This window comes from Thermobia domestica, chromosome 2 (assembly GCF_964235325.1).
Source record: "Thermobia domestica chromosome 2, izTheDome1.hap1.1, whole genome shotgun sequence".
NCBI classification, from domain to species: domain Eukaryota; kingdom Metazoa; phylum Arthropoda; class Insecta; order Zygentoma; family Lepismatidae; genus Thermobia; species Thermobia domestica.
The window spans coordinates 351798488-351818490 of NC_137455.1; the positions used below are offsets into that span (position 1 = coordinate 351798488).

The 20003-nt window shown below is 36.6% G+C and overlaps 1 protein-coding gene across 1 annotated transcript in view; it reads right to left on the reverse strand.

Moving 5' to 3' along the window:
- Positions 1-12131: 12131 nt before the first annotated feature.
- Positions 12132-20003, reverse strand: part of LOC145678772 (heat shock cognate 71 kDa protein-like) — a 46033-nt gene continuing 38161 nt past the window's right edge. Inside the window, 2 exon segments of the mRNA XM_081749270.1 lie at positions 12132-13377; positions 13380-14582. Coding sequence (XP_081605396.1) covers positions 12820-13377; positions 13380-14582 — 1761 coding nt within the window. The 3' untranslated portion in view covers positions 12132-12819.

Genomic DNA, 20003 nt, shown 5'->3' on the forward strand with positions numbered 1-20003 from the left:
AAGTATATGCAGTCATCTCAAGACTTTTCTTTCATGATGCAGAGGGAGGGGTTACCCCTGGAGCTCACTTGGGAACAATTCATCATGAAAAAATAACACATATGTTTGCTGCTTAAAAGGTGTTAAGTCGAAAATGTTCTAAACGTCTGAACTTAAAAAAAAACTATTTTTATAATACTTTGTGCGTAACTATTTATGCAGAGATTTAAAACTCTGATACCCAAATTTTAAACGAAAGCGTTTCAATAAGTTTCATGTAGAAAGTATTCTACCGTACGTATAAGGAATATAACTGATACTAAAAAATGCTCAATATCAGTGAACAGTAAGGCTAATAATAAACTAACTTTTAGAGTATGCAGAAGTAATTATAAAAGCTTTACTGCAAAAATACCTACACAGATCATAATTCGATGAGCTCAGAAATACAAAGCAACAAAACAGCGTATAAGCTTCAGTTTACCGAGCAATTGTGACTTAAAGAGTAGATATACAGTATTTCGAGAATCGAGATAAGACGAGAAATGTTTACGATACTTTTCGTCTCGTCTCGATTCTCATCTCGAAAGCTAGACAATAATTTGAGTTAGTTTTGTCCCGTCTCGAACGTAAAATGTCCATTCTCTTCTCAATTTTGTTTCTTTTGTTTTAGTAACGAGATGAGAAATTCCTGTTCTCTTGGGTAATACTAAACAAAACCGCAATATTCTTGCCAAATGTCACGTTTTTGCTTGTAATGGTGTGGCCTCAGCGATAATAAGCTCCTAGCTTGTAATCTTCTACGAGATAATAATTAATATTATTAGTTTATTATTATTACTATTATTATTAGTGAAGATTTGATATTTCAAGCATTGAAATATCCGAGTATGAAATATCTGAAGATAATAAAACGCAATTTATCGGCGATCAATCGCTACCAAAAATTCTAAAGTAAAAAAAAATACTTGCCCTTCCCGAATCCGATTCGAGGATCTTCAGATTACTGGCAGAGGAACTTAGCCACAGAACCACGATCAATATAAGTTTCTTTGCCTCCGGTTACAAAGTTTCACGGGATTTTTATTCGATTCAAAACGTGATTCATATATATATATATATATATATATATATATATATATATATATATATATATATATATATATATATATATATATATATATATATATATATATATATATATAATATTCATGATATGATTGAAATGTCTTCTATTTATGGTTGTCTTTTTAACAAGCATTAGAGAAAAGTCATAAACCAGTGTGTCGGAAATTCGAACCCAAGACACCTAATGATTATTTTAGTGGTCAAGTACGATATCCACTCACCCACTTTTTTCTTTGCTAGCATGTTGCGCTAGCTCACTTTTTTAATTACTTTTCATTACTATTAATTGACATTACATATTATGTCAAAATACAAAAATAAAGTTATATTTGGTTCACACAAAGTCAATATAGAGTAGGTCAATATAAGTCAATAAAATTTACATGTCAATTATAGCGGGCGTCCATACAATAAGTAATTTAGGTAATGTGCAAAGAGTTTTTTTCTTGGTGGTGGGTATTTACCACATCGTGAACACAGGAAATTCTTGTGTGTGTGATGTGCTTGAGGTAACCTAGGAAACAATAAATTTTTCACTATTAGCAGTTAGCCAAACAACAGAATTTTGTTTCTCTGTAGGAAAAAATCGAAAAATCAGGAAACAAGATCATTTGAACAGTAATGCAATCCAAGCTTATTTTACACAAATACTGATCCATTTCACGATAAGTTTTCCAAACAGATCGATTCGTTGCAGGTAGTGAGACGATGTTCCAAAGTATCAACTTTCCAACAAATATGACAGTGGTTGTCATCTGTAATTTGAAGATGATGCCGTTTAGTCTTAGTATCTATTATGTTATTAACAGATTTGTACCATAACGAACAAGCTGAGGTGGACCCAAAATTACATGAAATATTCCTCCAAATACGTTGCCAATTTTCAGATGGGAATTTGGAAATTATATGAGGACGTTAGCAGGGTTGTTCTTGTAGAAATAATTTATAGAGAATTTTTACTGTTTGAGGTAAGTTTTGCAGGCCACTGACAGACAAATAAAAATAATTGCATATGTCATCTTTAAATACCAGAAGTCGGTAGGAATCATAGATAAGTTCACTGGTAGTAATCCATCATTAGTAGCTACGAGAGACGAAAGGAGCGTAGTGCTGAGGTGATCTCCAACACCTTGAATGTTTTGGAAACCCCTGTGGGAAAATAAGGCTATCGTTTTGCTGGCAACATGTAGCAAGTTCAGTCCCCCGGCACTATATGGTAAACATGGAATTGGATAGCGTACTCCAAAATCAGACCTGTCCACAGAAACCAGTTAGCAATGCTGGTGAACTTCTGAATGTAAGGTGTGGGCATAGGCAGAGTTTGACAGATGTACTACAATTTGGAAAAATCATATGTATTCACAAAGTAGACCCTAGATATCAACGAGAGTTTACGAGATCTATGTTGCTGTAATACAGGTCTTATTTTCAGAAAAACGTCATCAAAATTTTTTGCTATACTCTCATGCAATTTGCAGGAAAAATAAATGCCAAGTACTTTTATATTCTTCACTACTTGAGGAAAATTTATAAATACATTTGTAGAAAAATTTCCTAATCGAATGAGGTTCGTTTTCAGTCTATTAAGAAGTGATCCTGACTGTTCAGAGTACTCTTGAACGCAATCGTCAACTGTTGCTAAATCCTGTGGATCACGAAGGAAAACATGCACGTCATCAACAAAACTATACACCTTGACAGGAACATTACAAATATTAACGCCTTGGATACGTTCGACAATTCTGTATAGTAAGGGACAGATAGATTTACAAAAAGAGTCATGCTTTATGAGCATTTTTGCCTGACGCTGCGTTTGAGTTGAAAAGGTGTAGTGAGGAACCTATTGATTTTTAATTTTGATTGCGCATCATCATACAGGTCGCGAATCCAACAAACAAATAAGTCTCCAACGCTCATATGCTTCAATAGTGACCACAAATAATTGTGATCTACACGATCGAAGGCTTGGTTAAAATCTAAGGCAAGCAAGACATGACTAGTAGTGTAAGTCTGAAAATTTGCGATAACATCACGAATAGTTTGAAGTACGTGTTATACGTGTACGTACGGAAATATACGTGGTATATTTTCTTCCCTCCTACTCTTGCATATTGAAATGGTCCAGCGTGAATATCAATATGGAGTCTGAGTCTGTTCAAACAACGGGCAAGTAACTTGTAATCACAACTGAGGAGAGTGATAGGGCGATAATGAGTAACACTTGTGGGATGTGCTTGCTTAGGTATAAATACTGTAACACCTGGGTGACGGTACAGTCGCTGTGTGTTATTACTGAAATACTTATTAACGATACAGGTCAGTATTTCACCAATGAGAGGGAAAAAATTGATATACCATTCTGCAGATATTCCATCGAGTACTGGAGATTTCCTTTGGGAGTTGTAAGGACAGCATGCCGTACCTCTTCAATACTAAAACGGCGAACAAGAGATTGCTGTGCTGCATCATCAAGAAGAGCAGAGGGTGGTGTAGAAAATTCCTCAGAAGTTGGAGTAATGTTAGCCATACCATAAAGTTTGGAGTAGTGCAACCAAAACACATGTTTAATAGAAGCAGCATCCTGATGAATATGTCCTTCGTCATCAGTGATTCGATGGATCCATTTTCCTTGGTCTGGTTTGATTTCTTTGAGGACGTGATGTAATGATGCCTCTTCATCAGCATCTATTATTGGAACCTTGCTTCTGACCTTGATAACAGCTACACGACGGCGATACAAATTGAGAAGCAAGGCTTGATAACGCTTAACCTGAGAGAACATAGTGAAGTGAGAAACAGCAGCACAACGAGCTTCGCGCAAACACCTGGTATAAAAGTACAGCAGATTACGAAGATCTTTTGACTTTTCAGATGAGTACCACGGATAGAAACTTGCAAATCGTGGTTTGAAATAAGCATGCCAACAATCACTAACAGTGGGAAAGCATTGACGTTGTCTAAGCCAGTAATGCCACTTGGATTGAAACTCAGCAAAAAATTGATCGTCTTCCAATAACGATGTGTTGAATTGCCAACAACCGCCACTCCGTTTAACAGTTAGATCAGGAAAGGTGAAAGATACAATATAAACTGAGTGATCAGAAAATGAGGTAGGGGCAATTTCAACTTGCTTAATGCATGACACCAATACAGGAGATACATATATGCGGTCAAGGTGTGACGCACTCTGGTGTGATAGGTAAGTGTAATCCCGTGCTTTCGGCTTCAGACAGATCCATGTGTCTCATAAGTGAAGTCCATTTGCTAATTCCTGGAGAGCATGGCAATAGTTAAACCCCGGCGTTTGATCTTCAGGCTTTAAAACGCAATTGTAATCTCCCGCCAAAATTAACCTGTCAACATTGGGTCCAAGCGACAGAGCAACGTCCTGGGAAAAGAAAGTATTTCGTCTGCTTTGAGCTTGTGAACCACACGAAGAATAAAGATTGACAAGATTCATATCTCCTAGGTTACCACGTATTATTCGAGCGGATGGATGGAGGACAGGAGAAGAGAAACTTGTTGAAACGCGAAAAACAATCGCTGTACCTGTGCCACTATTGTCAAAATTATTTTCTACAGTATAGGTTGGACCAAGATTCAGTTCAAACAGACCAACTTCTTGTAAAAGGGCAACATCAATACCCTCTACATGCAAAAAGTCACGAAGTGCAGATTGCTTGGCAGAACTTTGCAAGTTATTAATGTTAATCGTAGCAATTTTAAGCATCATCACACTAGAAAGCACATAACACCACCAACACAAAAGAAAGAGCGAAGAAAATAAAGATAACAGCATAATTAAAAACAAGTAAAACTGTGAGGGGAAGCGTAGAACAGCAAAACGACATACAAGTCAATCTAACGCAGCATAGAAGATACTAATTTAATGTAACACAATTGATCTGGAGCCATTGAAGCATAACGTATGCACCAACAATGATATCATGACATAGTATCAATATTTGTGGACAGAATAGATGTGTTCAAGTCATTTTCACATTTCTTAAACAGTTTCTGACTCAGTTCATTACGTTTGGTACGCTTGCGGCGATTTCGATTTTCGTCACTAATTGCATTGAAGTCCGTGATAGGAGAAGCACAATGCACCTCACTAGGCTGGGGTGGGGTGGGTGTTGCAAGAAGCATGTTCTCAGACGAACCACAATTGTCCTGGGATACAGAAGTACAGCACTCGTTACGATGAACTGTTGTAGAAGCCGACGTAATCGATGAGAATTCCTGTTCTCCAGAAACTGGTTCAACATCAGGAACACAATTAGATAAGGGGACATCAGATGTAATTGGTAACTGCTGTGGGACATCTGGTTTTTCAGTGGAAGGAATAGGACACACACGCACGGATAATTCTGAGGAGACACTATTGGCATTCTTCGGCTCACAGGAAACACTCGTATTTGGTAGTTCTGGAAACTGAGTTGCATCTACTATAGGCACACTTGGGTCAGATGAGCATCATACACTGATGGGAGGTTTGTTCCAATTTCGGGAAGTAATGAGCAAACTGTCAAATTTAGGCATCAGATGATCTGCGGAATTTTTAGTGCGAAATGTAGGGGCTACCTTAGCTATTGGGATCACTGGGAACTCGAATTGGGCAATTAGAATACATATGTGCCCCATTGCACCTAAGACGTGTTCGGATCTGATTGGGGTACGTAACACAAACTTTTGTCTTTGGATTACAACAAACGATGGAATAGGTCGTTTCACTTCCATTCGTATTAATTTACGCCCGGTTCGTATAGGGTAAATATGATCAGCAGAATAGAGTTCATCTGAAATTTTAGAAATAACACCATAGCTCCCAAGAACTCTTCTAATTTCAACATCATCAAGTTCCATTGGCGTACAAAGCAATTTACCTGTTACAATTTGTACATCCGCCCATAAAACTGGTACTGTATGTTTCCCATCTGTATCAGTATAGTACACAATTCCGTCAGAAGTACGCAAAACTGTTCCACAAAGCTCTTCGGTACGAAGTTTCACATATAACAATTTGCGATAAAACATCCATTTCAATACTTAATACATCATCAACATAAAACTTGAAGTTATCACTGAGCCACTGATGCAAACTCGAGGCACTTGGTCGCTGCGAAACACCACCAAAATCATATTTAAGAGTATTTACCCTTTTTAACGACACGGTTCATGCAACTAATTCACTCACAAAAATAACAGAAAAACTTTAAAAAACAAGCAAACCTGATTGCTATGGAAAGCAGCGTTGAAGGAAACACGTAAGAGCTTGTTCCACAGAGCGAAGACACGTCTACTCACTTCAACAAGCAAACACAGTACCCCCAATACACAACAGAAGTTTTTGTAACAAGCGTAATATCTGCGACTAGTTGTAATACTTTTCTTGTATTAACAGTAAGTACTAAGCTATGAAGATTTGTTCTGATTTCTTTTTTATCTTTTTACAGCTGCTTGTGTGAACTGCAACAGTAAAATAAATGTAAATATCGATTTTATTCATATTTGCTACTTGAAAAGCTTTGTTAAAGATAATTAAATTACGAAGTGAGTGCGTAGTATATGAACTAATTGTTCATAACATCGATTCTAGGAAGGGTTAAACAATGTAGACCCGAAACAAAAATGTTTTTGACAGATAATAATGTATTATTTTACCACTCAAGACGCTCCATTTAGATTTCAGAATAACTAATTAAATATCTACCAAGACACACAGGTTGTTATGGCAGAGAAGAAGTATTGTGTGACGCTCAAGACTTCTTCAAAAGGATTGTTCTAACCGAGACTTGGCTACTTAAGCCTTCATTCGGCAAACCGAAAGTTTCTGTGTTTATTTCTATTTTTTTAAAATCAAACGTTTGTTTCCAGTTTTTTCTCCCTACGACCATCATTTCATGACATAACACCTAAGTTAGAAGACTACGGCAGTAGTGAAAGAATAGCCGAGGTGTTATAGGCAATAGCGTGGAAACCGTGGGGTCGCGGGTTCAAATCCATTGTAAATCAATTTAACACTTTTAAACTTAATTTGTTCTTGCAAAGTATATGATGACTTCTCTTTACTCAAAGTTCTCCAACTAGAGATGAGATGCAAGGATCATGCACATGTTAATCGAGAGAAAGAGAGAGTGCAGATATCTCCAATTGAAGTATTATCAGAAATAGTAATCGATATTGATATTTGATTGTTTTAGTTCATTTTTGTTTATTCTTCTTTACGCAATTACAGTTCTCGATTACTTAGAATATAACAAGGAATAGTGAATGATATGTTACGGCGTATTAGAAGAGAGAGAACTCGTATTCTTTTGATATCGTATATGCTTCTAATAAAAGCATGCCTGTATCATTAATTGGAGATTAAATTACACAAATTCGTGTTACGTGCATACAAAATATAACTATTTGTCATATTTGAAACATATGACATATTTTCTACTGATGCAATGGTTTTCGCAAATTGAACTGACACACACTGCATATCTTGTTTTTACTTTCTTAGATTGTCTTTCTTTTTTCCTTTCCTTTTCTTTTTTTTTGTGTCATTTTCCGAACACAATGGAAACTAGTAGTATAACTTCGGAAAAGATTCTTGTTAGCTTTAATGTGTAAACGAATAATAATGATAATACAATTAAAAAATAAAAGCTACGGTGGTTTTGCTGATAAAATATTCTTGCAAAACAAAATGAAAGTCAAAACACTTCGACCTGATTTTTTCATAAAGTTTTACTAGAAATATTAAAACAGATAAGTAACAAAAGTGAAGGTAACGTTGAAACGAATAATGTGAAAGATTCAGAGATTTTACAAAATAGTGTAACCTGTAAAATAAAATGAATGTTTAACCAACATTGATTTTTCCTTGATATGTCTAAGGTTAAATACGATCTCTTTGTGATTTTCTCATTCTATGAATCACTCTGTAGATACTAAGAAGCGTGTTCTACCCGATTTTTCATTCGTCGCAGAGGCATGGATATTTGCTGTTTGCTATACTGACATGTTTCGAACAAGCTATTGCACCTGTAGAAAGTCGTCTGTTGATTTCAACAAGCCAACCTTAACAGTATGGTTGGTTGTCTAACGTTGCAGGATATGAAAATGGAAGTGTGAATGCACTTTTGCTCGTGTGTATACATTGCTTTGAAGAATATTATAAATATCCTGTAAATGACATTGAGAATTTTTATTCGTTTCTATTTTTTGCTATGAACAAAGCTTAACGTGATATATTTTACATTTATGACAAGCAACAACGTATTAAGTTTCACGAAAACAGTTTTCTGAGCGTATGTATTTATGACAACATTTATCTCAGTAGAAGTGCTGTCATTTATTCAGTATGTTCCTCTTTGTCGGTAACAGTATTTCGTTCCTCATAAACCACTTATAAATAATTTATACCACACTTTATTATCCTTCATAAGAGTCATGTCCACTTGATTAGAGAGAAAATATTAGTCATTGTTTGGCAAGTGTTCAGAAAATAATTAGTTATGCACTGTGGCGGTCTAAAAAAACGAGGTTCATGAACGAAGGGAGCTGGGAATAAGAATAGAACTACGCTGTTCTTTCACTATATATTTTGTATTGTTACCAACGCTCCAGTTCGGATACAGAACGCAAGATATTAGCGTAAAAACAGTGATGATTTCAGAAGATATTTTCCCTTTAGGGGAGAAAATTTTAAAACACTGGAATAGAAAAGTTCATAAATATTGGGAATTCACATTGAGAACGATACGAGTTTATGCCCCGAAGACAGTGAATTTTTCCCCGGGCAACCTCTCAACTCATCACTGGATACTAATACTGATAATTGGGGCCGCGGTGGCTCAGTGGTAGAGCGTTCACCTCTGGTGCTAGGGGTCCCGGGTTCGATCCCAGTCCCCGCCAAGTGAACTTTGTGGTGGACAAACACCGTGTGCGTGGGTTTTCTCGGGGTTCTCCCGTTTCCTCCCACTTTCTTCATTCCACCATTTAATTCATTTCTCATCATCACCGTCTCCTTTAGCTTAACTGGCATAACCGTGGGACGTAAAGCTCAAAGATTTCATTATTTTAATACTGATAATTCTATTATTCATCAGTCATCAACGAAGTTTTTATATGCTAAGAACAACGATTTAACAGGTATCACAAGTGCTACAAAAACCTGTGAATTGGACAAGGGTTTCAGTCACCAAAATGGCAAAATCGAGTTAACATCGGATTTTTGTTCCTGTTGAGTACACCTATGTTTGTATGCAAAAAAAGCACAGTTTCAATGGTCTAATATTTTGCAAACAGATGTCAACTTCGATTATTCTAGGCAGCATGGCTTGATTGTGAATGAAGCCCTTTCTGTATGGAGAATGATATTTGTTTAATATATTAGTAGCAATAGCTATTGATTTCGTCCCGTTTTCGGCTGGCATTGACCTGCAACGTCTGGAACTTGGTAAAAAAAAAAAAAAAACAAAAAAAAACTTCTTAACATAGTGTTTTGTTAAAAAAGAGAACAATAAACTATTAAATAAATAAAATTACATGCATACAGGGCTTCGTCTATAATTCACATGCAAGAAGTGTTTCAGTCCACAGAGAAACTTTTTTCCTTTCTTTTTTTTACCATGGCAATGAGCATAAACATGGTTTTCCTATACAACATTCGATAATTATCATTTTTATTTACACACACACACACACAAAAAAAAAACGGTTTATTTTGATTTTATACTTACAAAACTGCAATGTTTTTCTTATTTTTCTTAAAACTAAGTTTGTTTGACTGAAGCCCTTTTCCATTATTTGATTCAAATATACCTGTATCCAGACCCGTATCCACGGGGGCTAGGGTGGGCCGGCCCCTTCCTAAATTTTTACTGCGCCCCTAAAATTTTCACTGTAGGCTTTTAAATGAACTATAATATGGTGATGAACTGTAGTATGATTGGATCGACACCCGCCAGTGGCGTAACTAAAGGCTTGGGGGCCTCCCCGCAGACAGCGTGGAGTGGGACCCCTTCTCTACGTCCTACTTCATGATTTGGGGGCCCCTTGATGGCTTGGGCCCCCCACGCCACTGTCCCCAGCTAACTTCTCCCGGGCTCCCCCTAAATTTTTGGGCTGGCTACGAGCCTGCCTGTTTCTGTAATTTTTAGCGTGCACATTGCCTTGCAGGTAGTCACTCATGCTAAGTCTGTATTAGTTTGAGTTATAAGCTAACTTCTATGCAGTATATTTTATGTTTATGTACTTTCTGTACTTTCTGTAATCTCTTAAGATAGCAATAAATATGTATAAAATGTATGACTGACGCACATTTAGCGAACTATCCCCTCAGAGTGACAAGGAAAATAAAAATGGCCCACCTCTCAAGTAGGCTTCTTATTTTGTCCTGGACCTTGTGCATATAAATTGGCTATCTCTGGTTTGAAGCATAAAGATATAATCTGATTCGGCGTAATATCTTGCTTAGATATAAAAGATACAATAAATATTTTCATATGAGCTCGTTTTATTTCTGTGTTAGGTTAATAAGTTGAAATTAAAAAACAAAGAATAATTTTAATTGTCTTTTAATTAATTGGTTACATTTTAAAAATGAACATCAGCTACAAACAATCTTTTATGGTTTTCTTTTATGCTTACAACTAACTTCACTTCTATAAAGCTATTTTATGTTTTAAAAAAAACCTGAAAATAATTCCCCCGTAAGGATAGTAGCCTAAGTTTTGCACCAATAGTATGAATGATTTCTAAATTGGTGCAGAATCCATTATAGTACTCTTCACCCACTGAAAGCATATGAATGACTAAATCGACTAATTGATGATCGACAATTTAGAAGATCGAGATTACTCCGCACTTCTCTGAGCAATTTCAAAAAATAATTAATGTGCTAAATCATCACACGTATGCAAAATCAGTACATTATCCTACTTATAAATTATTATCATTATCATACAGTATATTATCATACTTATAATATTATTTTAAAATTATATAGCCTAATATTGGTTTTGTAATTTCCTTCGTAAGATAAAATAAAATAAATCTTTATACGAATATACAATATTATTATGTTGAACACTTTTATATTAATCGACTAAACAAGAACATTGCCATCAACTTCGGTGGAAACAAAAGCTTTACACCTACGCCGTTACTGTCAGTAGTTAACGTAACTAATCCAGAGTTGCGCTGCATGGTGCTTCTAATGTCGGTGCGATGGCAGTTGAGATAGAACAGCAGAAGAAAGACTATTTTATCCAAGGATCTTATAAAATAGAGGATCTGCCCTTACAGCAAAATCTTGAAGCCATACGTCAGAGTTTCACCACCCCTACTCTGCCCACTCCGCCCAATAGGATCGCAATGTTTTGAGCCAACAATCATGGCGGAAACGAAAGTAGCCAATCAGACGATGACGGAAACGACAGTAGCCAATCAGACGTGTCTATGCTCGGTTGTTTTTCGGCTTCATCGATTTAATAGGATGAAGATGCATATGGGCAGATCCTCTATTTATAACATCCTCTATTTGCTTATGCATTGAATTATCTCTATTGTTACAATTTATTATCAATACAGCTTCGTAAGAATTAAGATTAACATCAAGTTAGTGCTAACATTATTATTGCACAGTTCTCATTTCGTGCATTGTTGTGAAGCATTTAAGTATTTATCTCACCATAATCAAAAAAGCTGAACTTATGTTTCATATTTTATAGTGATCGAAATGAAATGAAGTATTTCAGTTTAAGGGCCAACGTTTATGCCCTTTCGACCATGGGACACGATGATAAGTGAATGATGATTTGGCAGAATAATAAAATAGGAGGAAAGGGAGGAGGAAATTAGCCCGAGAAAACCTAACAGACATAATTGTTATCAACAGCTTCTTCGTGGCTAAGCGGTTAGCGTACGCGCCTTTGGCGTGGAAGGCCCGCTTTCGATTTCCGGCGGGAGCTCATGTGGTTCGGATTCCACGTTAATCAGTAGGTCCATGTCTCATATAGCCTCGCTGCTGAAAGGGACGTTAAACTCAAAATCAACTCAATAGTGTTGATCAAATAATAATATTACTGAGATTTTATTGATTAGTATTATTGCGAAATCATTTCGTGTATTGTTGTGAAGCATTGATCATTTACCTTACTGTAGGATTGGATTCTTTAAAGATCCAAAGGTCTACTTATTTACCCTATCCAGTCCATAGCTTACTTTTACTTTCTTCTGTTCCGTTAGGACTTAATTTTCGGTATACCTGACTATGTATGTATCTTATTCGTATAATATAAGGAAATCCTTTTATTTATTTTATTTTATATAATTTGAATTTTCAATGACGTTTTTCGGTTAATCATTTTGATTTACTCTTTTTATTTCTTCTTTACCGGAATGTCTGAATTGGAATCACTAAAGCTAGACACAGATAAATACTCCAGAAATTGCACCCAAAACAGTACTCACATTTGCAAGAAGAAAGTGCTTTAGTGTTCATCACTGCATTAACTAGTTACAACATCAATTTTGATTTTGATAAGTAACGTTGTTAAAAGGAAAGATACAAACAAAACTCAAAATTAATCTTCATTTATATTGCAAAAGGGCACATGTGTTTCAAACAAGATAATCCTGCATTTAGTAGAAATTATCAGATGGAATATGATAGCTGACCTCCCTTTCAATGTATTTCTAGAGCCATCTATTTATCTAGAGCCACCCCACTTTTACCTTGATCTCATCTACTTGACCATGTAAGTCATCAATTCGTTCTTCAATGTGTTTCACATATTTCATTAGATCCTCCTGTTCCTTTTTCAGAATTGAAAATAAGAACATAACAACCAGTAACATGATCAGTAATGTTTTATTATCATTTATGAATTGAAAGACATTTATAACTGTTTGCCTTGTGTTTTCATTCTTAATAACTTTGTCGAGAAGAGAAGGCTTCTTTGAGTCGCAATTAGGAGACTTGTGAGTAAAAGCATAATTTGTGTTTCTAGCAGCGTTTTCTATTTCTTCGCCCTGCATACATTGGTCGCATTTCCAGATTACATTTCGAAGATTGCATATCTCTTTAAATTGTAACGTTGTTAATGACGCACAGTTGAGGTCATAAACAAGTCCACATTTCCCTTGACATTTAATACCAGAAGCTCCGGAAGTATTTCGTAAGCATAGACCACAGGTCGAGTTGACTATATCCATCATGGAATTGCATACCTCTTGAATTTCATCAAATTTCTGCTCGTATTCTTTTTTTTTTTTACCGCAGATTTATTGTTATCCAGCCAGCTTATTATTTCTTCACACTTACGAACAATAATGTTCTTCTTGAAGCTAGGGACTTGGTCCTTTCTTTCATTTTCTAATCTTCTCTTTACGCTAAAACAGTAACATTCCAAATCGTCCCTTATTTCTTTAATTTCTTTCAATTTCTCTTCCTCCATTTTATATTTCTCTTCTTCACTGATCATGTTTGCAATGTCATCCTTCGTGAGACTACCGTTATTGTTTATCACAGTGACAGTCACAGGAGTAGAACATCCAGTTGTTTTATCTGTTGCAGACACATTTAACATTCCATTAGCATCGATATCGAATGTCACCTCAATTTGAGGAATACCTCGTGGTGCTGGTGGTATACCAGTAAGTTCAAATATAGCCAGCAGGTTATTATCCTTAGTCATGGCTCTTTCGCCTTCATATACTTGGATCAACACTTCAGATTGGTTGTCAGAGTCAGTGAAGAAAGTGTGCGTCCGTTTCGTCGGGATTGGAGTGTCACGTTTGATCAGAACTGTCATTACTCCGTCGGCTGTTTCGATACCAAGGGACAATGAAGTGACATCCAACACAGGCAAGTCCCCTAGTTCTTCAGACTTGTCTCCGTGAAGGATGGCCGCTTGCACGGCTGCTCCATAAGCAACAGCTTCATCTGGGTTGATAGATTTGTTCAATTCCTTTCCATTGAAGAAGTCTTGCAACAATTTTTGGATTTTAGGGATTCTAGTAGAACCACCGACAAGTACAATATCATGAATTTGTGCTTTGTCCATTTTAGCATCACGAAGGGCCTTCTCTACGGGTTCCAAAGTGCAACGGAAAAGATCAGCATTAAGCTCCTCGAAACGAGCACGAGTGATAGAAGTGTAGAAGTCGATACCTTCGAACAGGGAATCAATTCCAATGCTAGCTTGGGTCGAAGAAGAGAGGGTTCGCTTTGCTCGCTCACAAGCAGTTCGAAGACGACGCAAGGAACGCTTATTCTGCGTCAGGTCCTTCCTGTACTTCCTCTTGAATTCTTGGACGAAGTGATTGACCATTCGGTTGTCGAAATCTTCACCGCCCAAGTGAGTATCTCCAGCAGTTGACTTCACTTCAAAAGTGCAGTTTTCAATTGCCACAATGGATGTATTAAAAGTGCCTCCTCCAAGATGAAAGAGTAGTACATTACTTTTGGTAACGGCCTAAAATAGAAATCACAATAAGATTACCCCAATAGAAAAAAATGTTTGTTTGAAAACTCCGTAGCCTATATACAAAGAAGGAAATAGTTATCATTGAACAGTAACATTACTGAGTGGAACTAGTACAAAGTGAAAAGAAATTACAATAAGTTTAGTTGGTGGCTTTATACAAAAACGTAAGTTTCATTTCATTTTTGAAACAGTAGTAGGCCCCGGCGTATGTCCAGCCGAGTCAGCAAAAATTTCTCGATTCTGATTGGCTGAGAGAGGTCACGTGACGTTAGGCCCCGCCCACGCGGGAAATTCAAATTTTCAGGTCACGTGGTATGACGTCATGAGTCACCCTGCGGGGAAATCCCTCATTCTCTTTTATGACTAGGATTTTTGAAAATTGTTCCCTTTTACGGGTAAGATGTGTGATTCTGATTGGTTGACAGCTGTCACATGATCTTAGACCCAGGGATATTTGAAAATTCGTTCCCTTTTACGGGTAAGATGAGTGTTTATGATTGGCTGATAGAGGTTACATGATCTTAGACCCGCTACACGGTGAACATGTCACATGGTATGACGGCATGTTTTACCCTTGCGAGGAAATCCATCACTAATTCGTTTCCTTTTACGGGTAAGATAAGTGCTTTGGTACCTTGATTCTGATTGGATGATAGAGATCACGTGATTTTAGGTCCTAGGATTTTTGAAATTAGGGTGTCCTTTCTGATGTATACTTTGGTACCTCGATTCTGATTGGCCGACAGAGGTCACATGATTTTAGACCCGCCACACGGTGAACAGAATACGTGGGAAAACCCCTTACTTATTTGTTTTATTTTATGTGTAAGATGCGTGTTTTGGTACCGCGATGTTGATTGGTGGATAGAAGTCACATGATCTTAGCCCCCCCCCCCAGTCCATGAGGGAAATACAGAGTGCTATGACGGCGATCCATCCTAGACCGGGATCTTAGAATTTAGTTCCCTTTTTATGGTTATGCGTAAAGTTCCCATGAAGGGTTCAACCTCCTCCTTAAATAACCCTTTTTTGGTATCATGATATTGTACTGAAGTTTACATTAAATATTATCGTTCTCTTTGACAGATAAGATGATTCTTACCTTGATGGAGATCCTGTCCTTGAATTAGTAGCCTATGTCTCTGGAAGTAACAATGGTGAAAGAGAGGTGTCGCTTGTAGATTTCTTATAACACATTGTTGTGAGTTTAAGCGATTTTTTAAACGCTCAGTAAGCGCTTCAATTATGGAAACAGTGTTGCCAGATTTTTTTTTTACCGAAACTGCTCCGATTCTTTTCGAAACGGTTCCGCAGAGTGCAAGAAATTTTAAACTAAAAATTTTTTCGAACTAAAACAAATTGTAACTAAAAAATTTTCAAACAAAAAATTTTCGAACTAAAAATTTTGAAACAAAAAAGTTTCAAACAAAAAATTTTCGAACCCAAAAAAAATTTCGAACTAAAAAATTGAAACAAAATTTTGTCGAACTAAAACATTTTTTAAAACAAAAGTTTCGAACTAAAGATGTAAATCACATCTAAAAATTTTCAAATCAAACTTTTTATCGAACTAAACTTTTAAAATTTTCGAACTAGAAATTTAAACCAAGTTTTAGAAAAATCCTAAGAAATGTTTCTCCAGGAATCGAACTCAGGTCTTTCAAACCAAAGATGTGTATGCTAACCGCTTAAATGAATTCGGTTTTAATCGATCTTGGTGGGTTTCGAACCATGGTCCTTGAAAAGGATACACATATACTTTAAGAAAATAAATCTGACAGTGTAACGCTTCTCAAATCAAACTTTTTATCGAACTAAACTTTTAAAATTTTCGAACTAGAAATTTAAACCAAGTTTTAGAAAAATCCTAAGAAATGTTTCTCCAGGAATCGAACTCAGGTCTTTCAAACCAAAGATGTGTATCCTAACCGCTTAGCTATGAATGAATTCGGATTTAATTATGCTTGGTGGGTTTCGAACCATGGTTCTTGAAAAGGATACACATACACTTTAAGAAAATAAATCTGACAGTGTAACGTGGATTAAAATAAAATGCTGATAGACTTCTTTGTGTGACGACATAGAAGTACATATGATTGAAAAAATGCAAACGTCAGCGGATCGCATTACTTTTTGTTTTACTACGAACGTGTCAGCATGATTCATAGAAAAAAAAGCAAACATTGACATTCTCGTATGGAATATGAGGAAAATGAAATGTCGTCACAGTTACGACAAGTAGTGACATGATCCTGGCAGAAGGGAATTGGCATCGGAATTGCGATACTAGATGTTGTAACTATTGAGAAACGTGAATGACGTCACGATCGATTGTTACACATCGTTTTGGTTCATGATTCATGACAAAAGCAGCGAGCGTTTTGATTGGTTCGTTGTGATGTCATTTTATAAATTTCCTCGTTTCTGATTGGCTGACGGTGACATCGTTTTCACAACGACCTAAATAAAAATCTAAATTTCATTTTTCAAATCCTACATCGCTCTCAACTGTGAAGTGAAGAAGATCTGCTTTTTTAGAAGTGTCTTCATTTAAGCTTTTACTGCACCGACTTTGTGTTCATTGAATTTGAGGTAAGTTCAGTGAGATTTTATTTTTCACACAAGATTCGAAAATCATTTTATTTTATATTTGTGGGGGTGGATCACTCATACACTGTTTTACTTTTAGTACGAAATATTTAGACTATGAAGAAATTAGTGGAATGGGAAAGTGGGAGTACGAATCAGGATCCCCACACATTAGAAGTAAGCACGATAAACGATATGGTTTAGCGTCCCTTCAGCGAGCACCCGTCGGGAATTGAACCATGGCCAGAAAAATGTGTGCGCTTAGTTTTGAAAAGAATGCATTACAAAATTTCAGAAACTATGTCTGAGAATAATATGGTTCGATTCCCTTTAAAAGCATTAGCGGCCCCTTCAGCTTAACGTGATATTCGAGCAACCGCCCGGGATTGAACCAAGGCCAGAGGCGTGTACGTCAACCATTTAGCTTAGTTTTGAAAAGAATGTATGATAACGCATGAGAATATTAAATTTCAGAAAAGACTTGACAGCGATCCGATGTGGAAAGCAAACCCACCGAGGATTGAACCAGGACCTTCCACGTTAGAAGCATGTACGCTAACCGCTTAAATAAAAAAGAGTGCATGAATATTTGGTTAAGAGATTTACGCTATACAGATTTTGTTTTGACAATTACGTATGTATAACGTTAATGGTTGGTGAATCTCTTCAAGTTGCAAACGCATCATTTAAAGGTCGTTGTGAGTGGAAAAAAATGCTTACGCGTACTTTGTCACATCTCAGTACTGTTGAAACATTCATTCATGCATTCTTTTTATCACTATAGAATGGTAGGTCAGTTATATGCTGATGTAATGCTCTCGAGTTTGACAGCAATAAAACACACATTTCAGTAACATAATTATTTTTTAAAAAACTTTGATTTTTAGTACACGTGCTTTCATAATGAGATTCTGAACGTCACCGCCAGGGGAATCAAACTCAGGACCTTTACATGAATTGGTTAGTTAAGAATTTATCATGAATGTTATGATTTCCCGAACTAAGCGGTTAGCATACGTACCTTTGGCGTGGGAGACCCGGGTTCGATTCCCGGCGGGAGCTCATGTGGTTCGGATTCCACGTTAATCAGTAGGTCCGCGTCTCATATAGCCTCGCTACTGAAAGGGACGCTAAACTAAAAAATCAAAAAATCAACTCAAATTCACACTGCTCAATTCCTTTTTTCCCATTACATATTTGTTTTACCGTACCTGTTTGTTTGTTTTCATTTTTTAACCATGGCCGAATCGGGTTTTACTGTTCGCAATGAAATCACTCGTCATTATAGACGATTTATGTACGTTTATGTATTATGAGGTGTGCACGTCAACCATTTAGCTTAGTTTTGAAAAGAATGTATGATAACGTGTGAGAATATTAAATTACAGAAAAGGCTTGACATGCCCCCGACGTGGAAAGCAAACTCACCGAGGCTTGAACCAGGGCCTTCCACGTCCGAACCATGTACGCTAACCGCTTAGTCACAATAATAATAAAAAAAATACGCTATACAGATTTTGTTTCGACAATTACGTATGTGTATCGTTAATGCTTGATGAGTCTCTTCAACTTGCAAACGCATCATTTAAAGGTCGTTGTGAGTAGAAAAAATGCTTACGCGTACTTTATCACATCTCAGCACTGATGAAACATTTATTCATTTCATGCATTCTTTTTATCACTATAGAATGGTAGGTCAGTTACATGCTGATGTAGTGCTCTCGAGTTTGACAGCAATAAAACACTCATTTCAGTAACATAATTATTTTTTTAAAAAAAAAACTTTGATTTCTAGTACGTGTGCTTTCATAATGAGATTCTGAACGGCACCGCCAGGGAATCAAACTCAGGACCTTTACATGAATTGCTTAGTTAAGAATTTATCATGAATGTTATCAGGTGATTAAGATTTTTCTTTCTTCTTTCTTTTGTAGTAAATTCACGCTGCTCAATTCCTTTTTTCCCATTACATATTTGTTTTACCGTACCTGTTTGTTTGTTTTCATTTTTAACCATGGCCGAATCGGGTTTTACTGTGCGCAATGAAATCACTCGTCATTATAGACGATTTAACATTGAAGGCAGAATGCTCGAAGTTCAATTCAACGCACCGCCCGTAGGAACCGATATCATACAGTATGTACATAACAGTTTCCAAGCGATGCTGGACCATTTGTTAGCCAATGTCGACGATGAGGCGATGGTTGGTTTATCTGTAATATCACCACGCAACACGAATAAACCGTTTTGGGTGAGTTTTCGCCAAGCACGAAACTTGACACTGGAAACGATGTGGGCCTCATTCGAAAGAGTGTTACAAAGTAACAATGCATTTCTCCTGCACGAGCCATTCACTGTTCATTTTCATCGTGTGGATATTCCACGTGGCTACGGCGGTGGTTTGCGGCAAGGAGTACTTCAAAATGAAGAATTATTACGTTGCAAAAAAGGGATTGTACGCGTAAAAAATCAAGATTCAAGGTGTTTGGCGTACGCCCTTGTTATTGCTATTGGTCTGAAAAAATACAAGAATGTAGATGTAAAACGACATAAGCAGTATCAACATCAATCGAAATGTATTGTGGACGATGAAGTCGATGCGTTATGTTCAAATGTAGGAGTGAATTTGGATCATGGTGCCAGTGTAAATGAAATTCGACAATTCCAGGCATACCTCAAAGAATATAAAATTACAGTGTACACCAGTTTCACAGGCCATGATATCATGTACGAGGGACCGAACGATGAAAATCGCACTCCCATAAATTTGATTTGTTTGGCTGGCCATTTTGATATCATTCAATCTTTAACTGCTTGTTT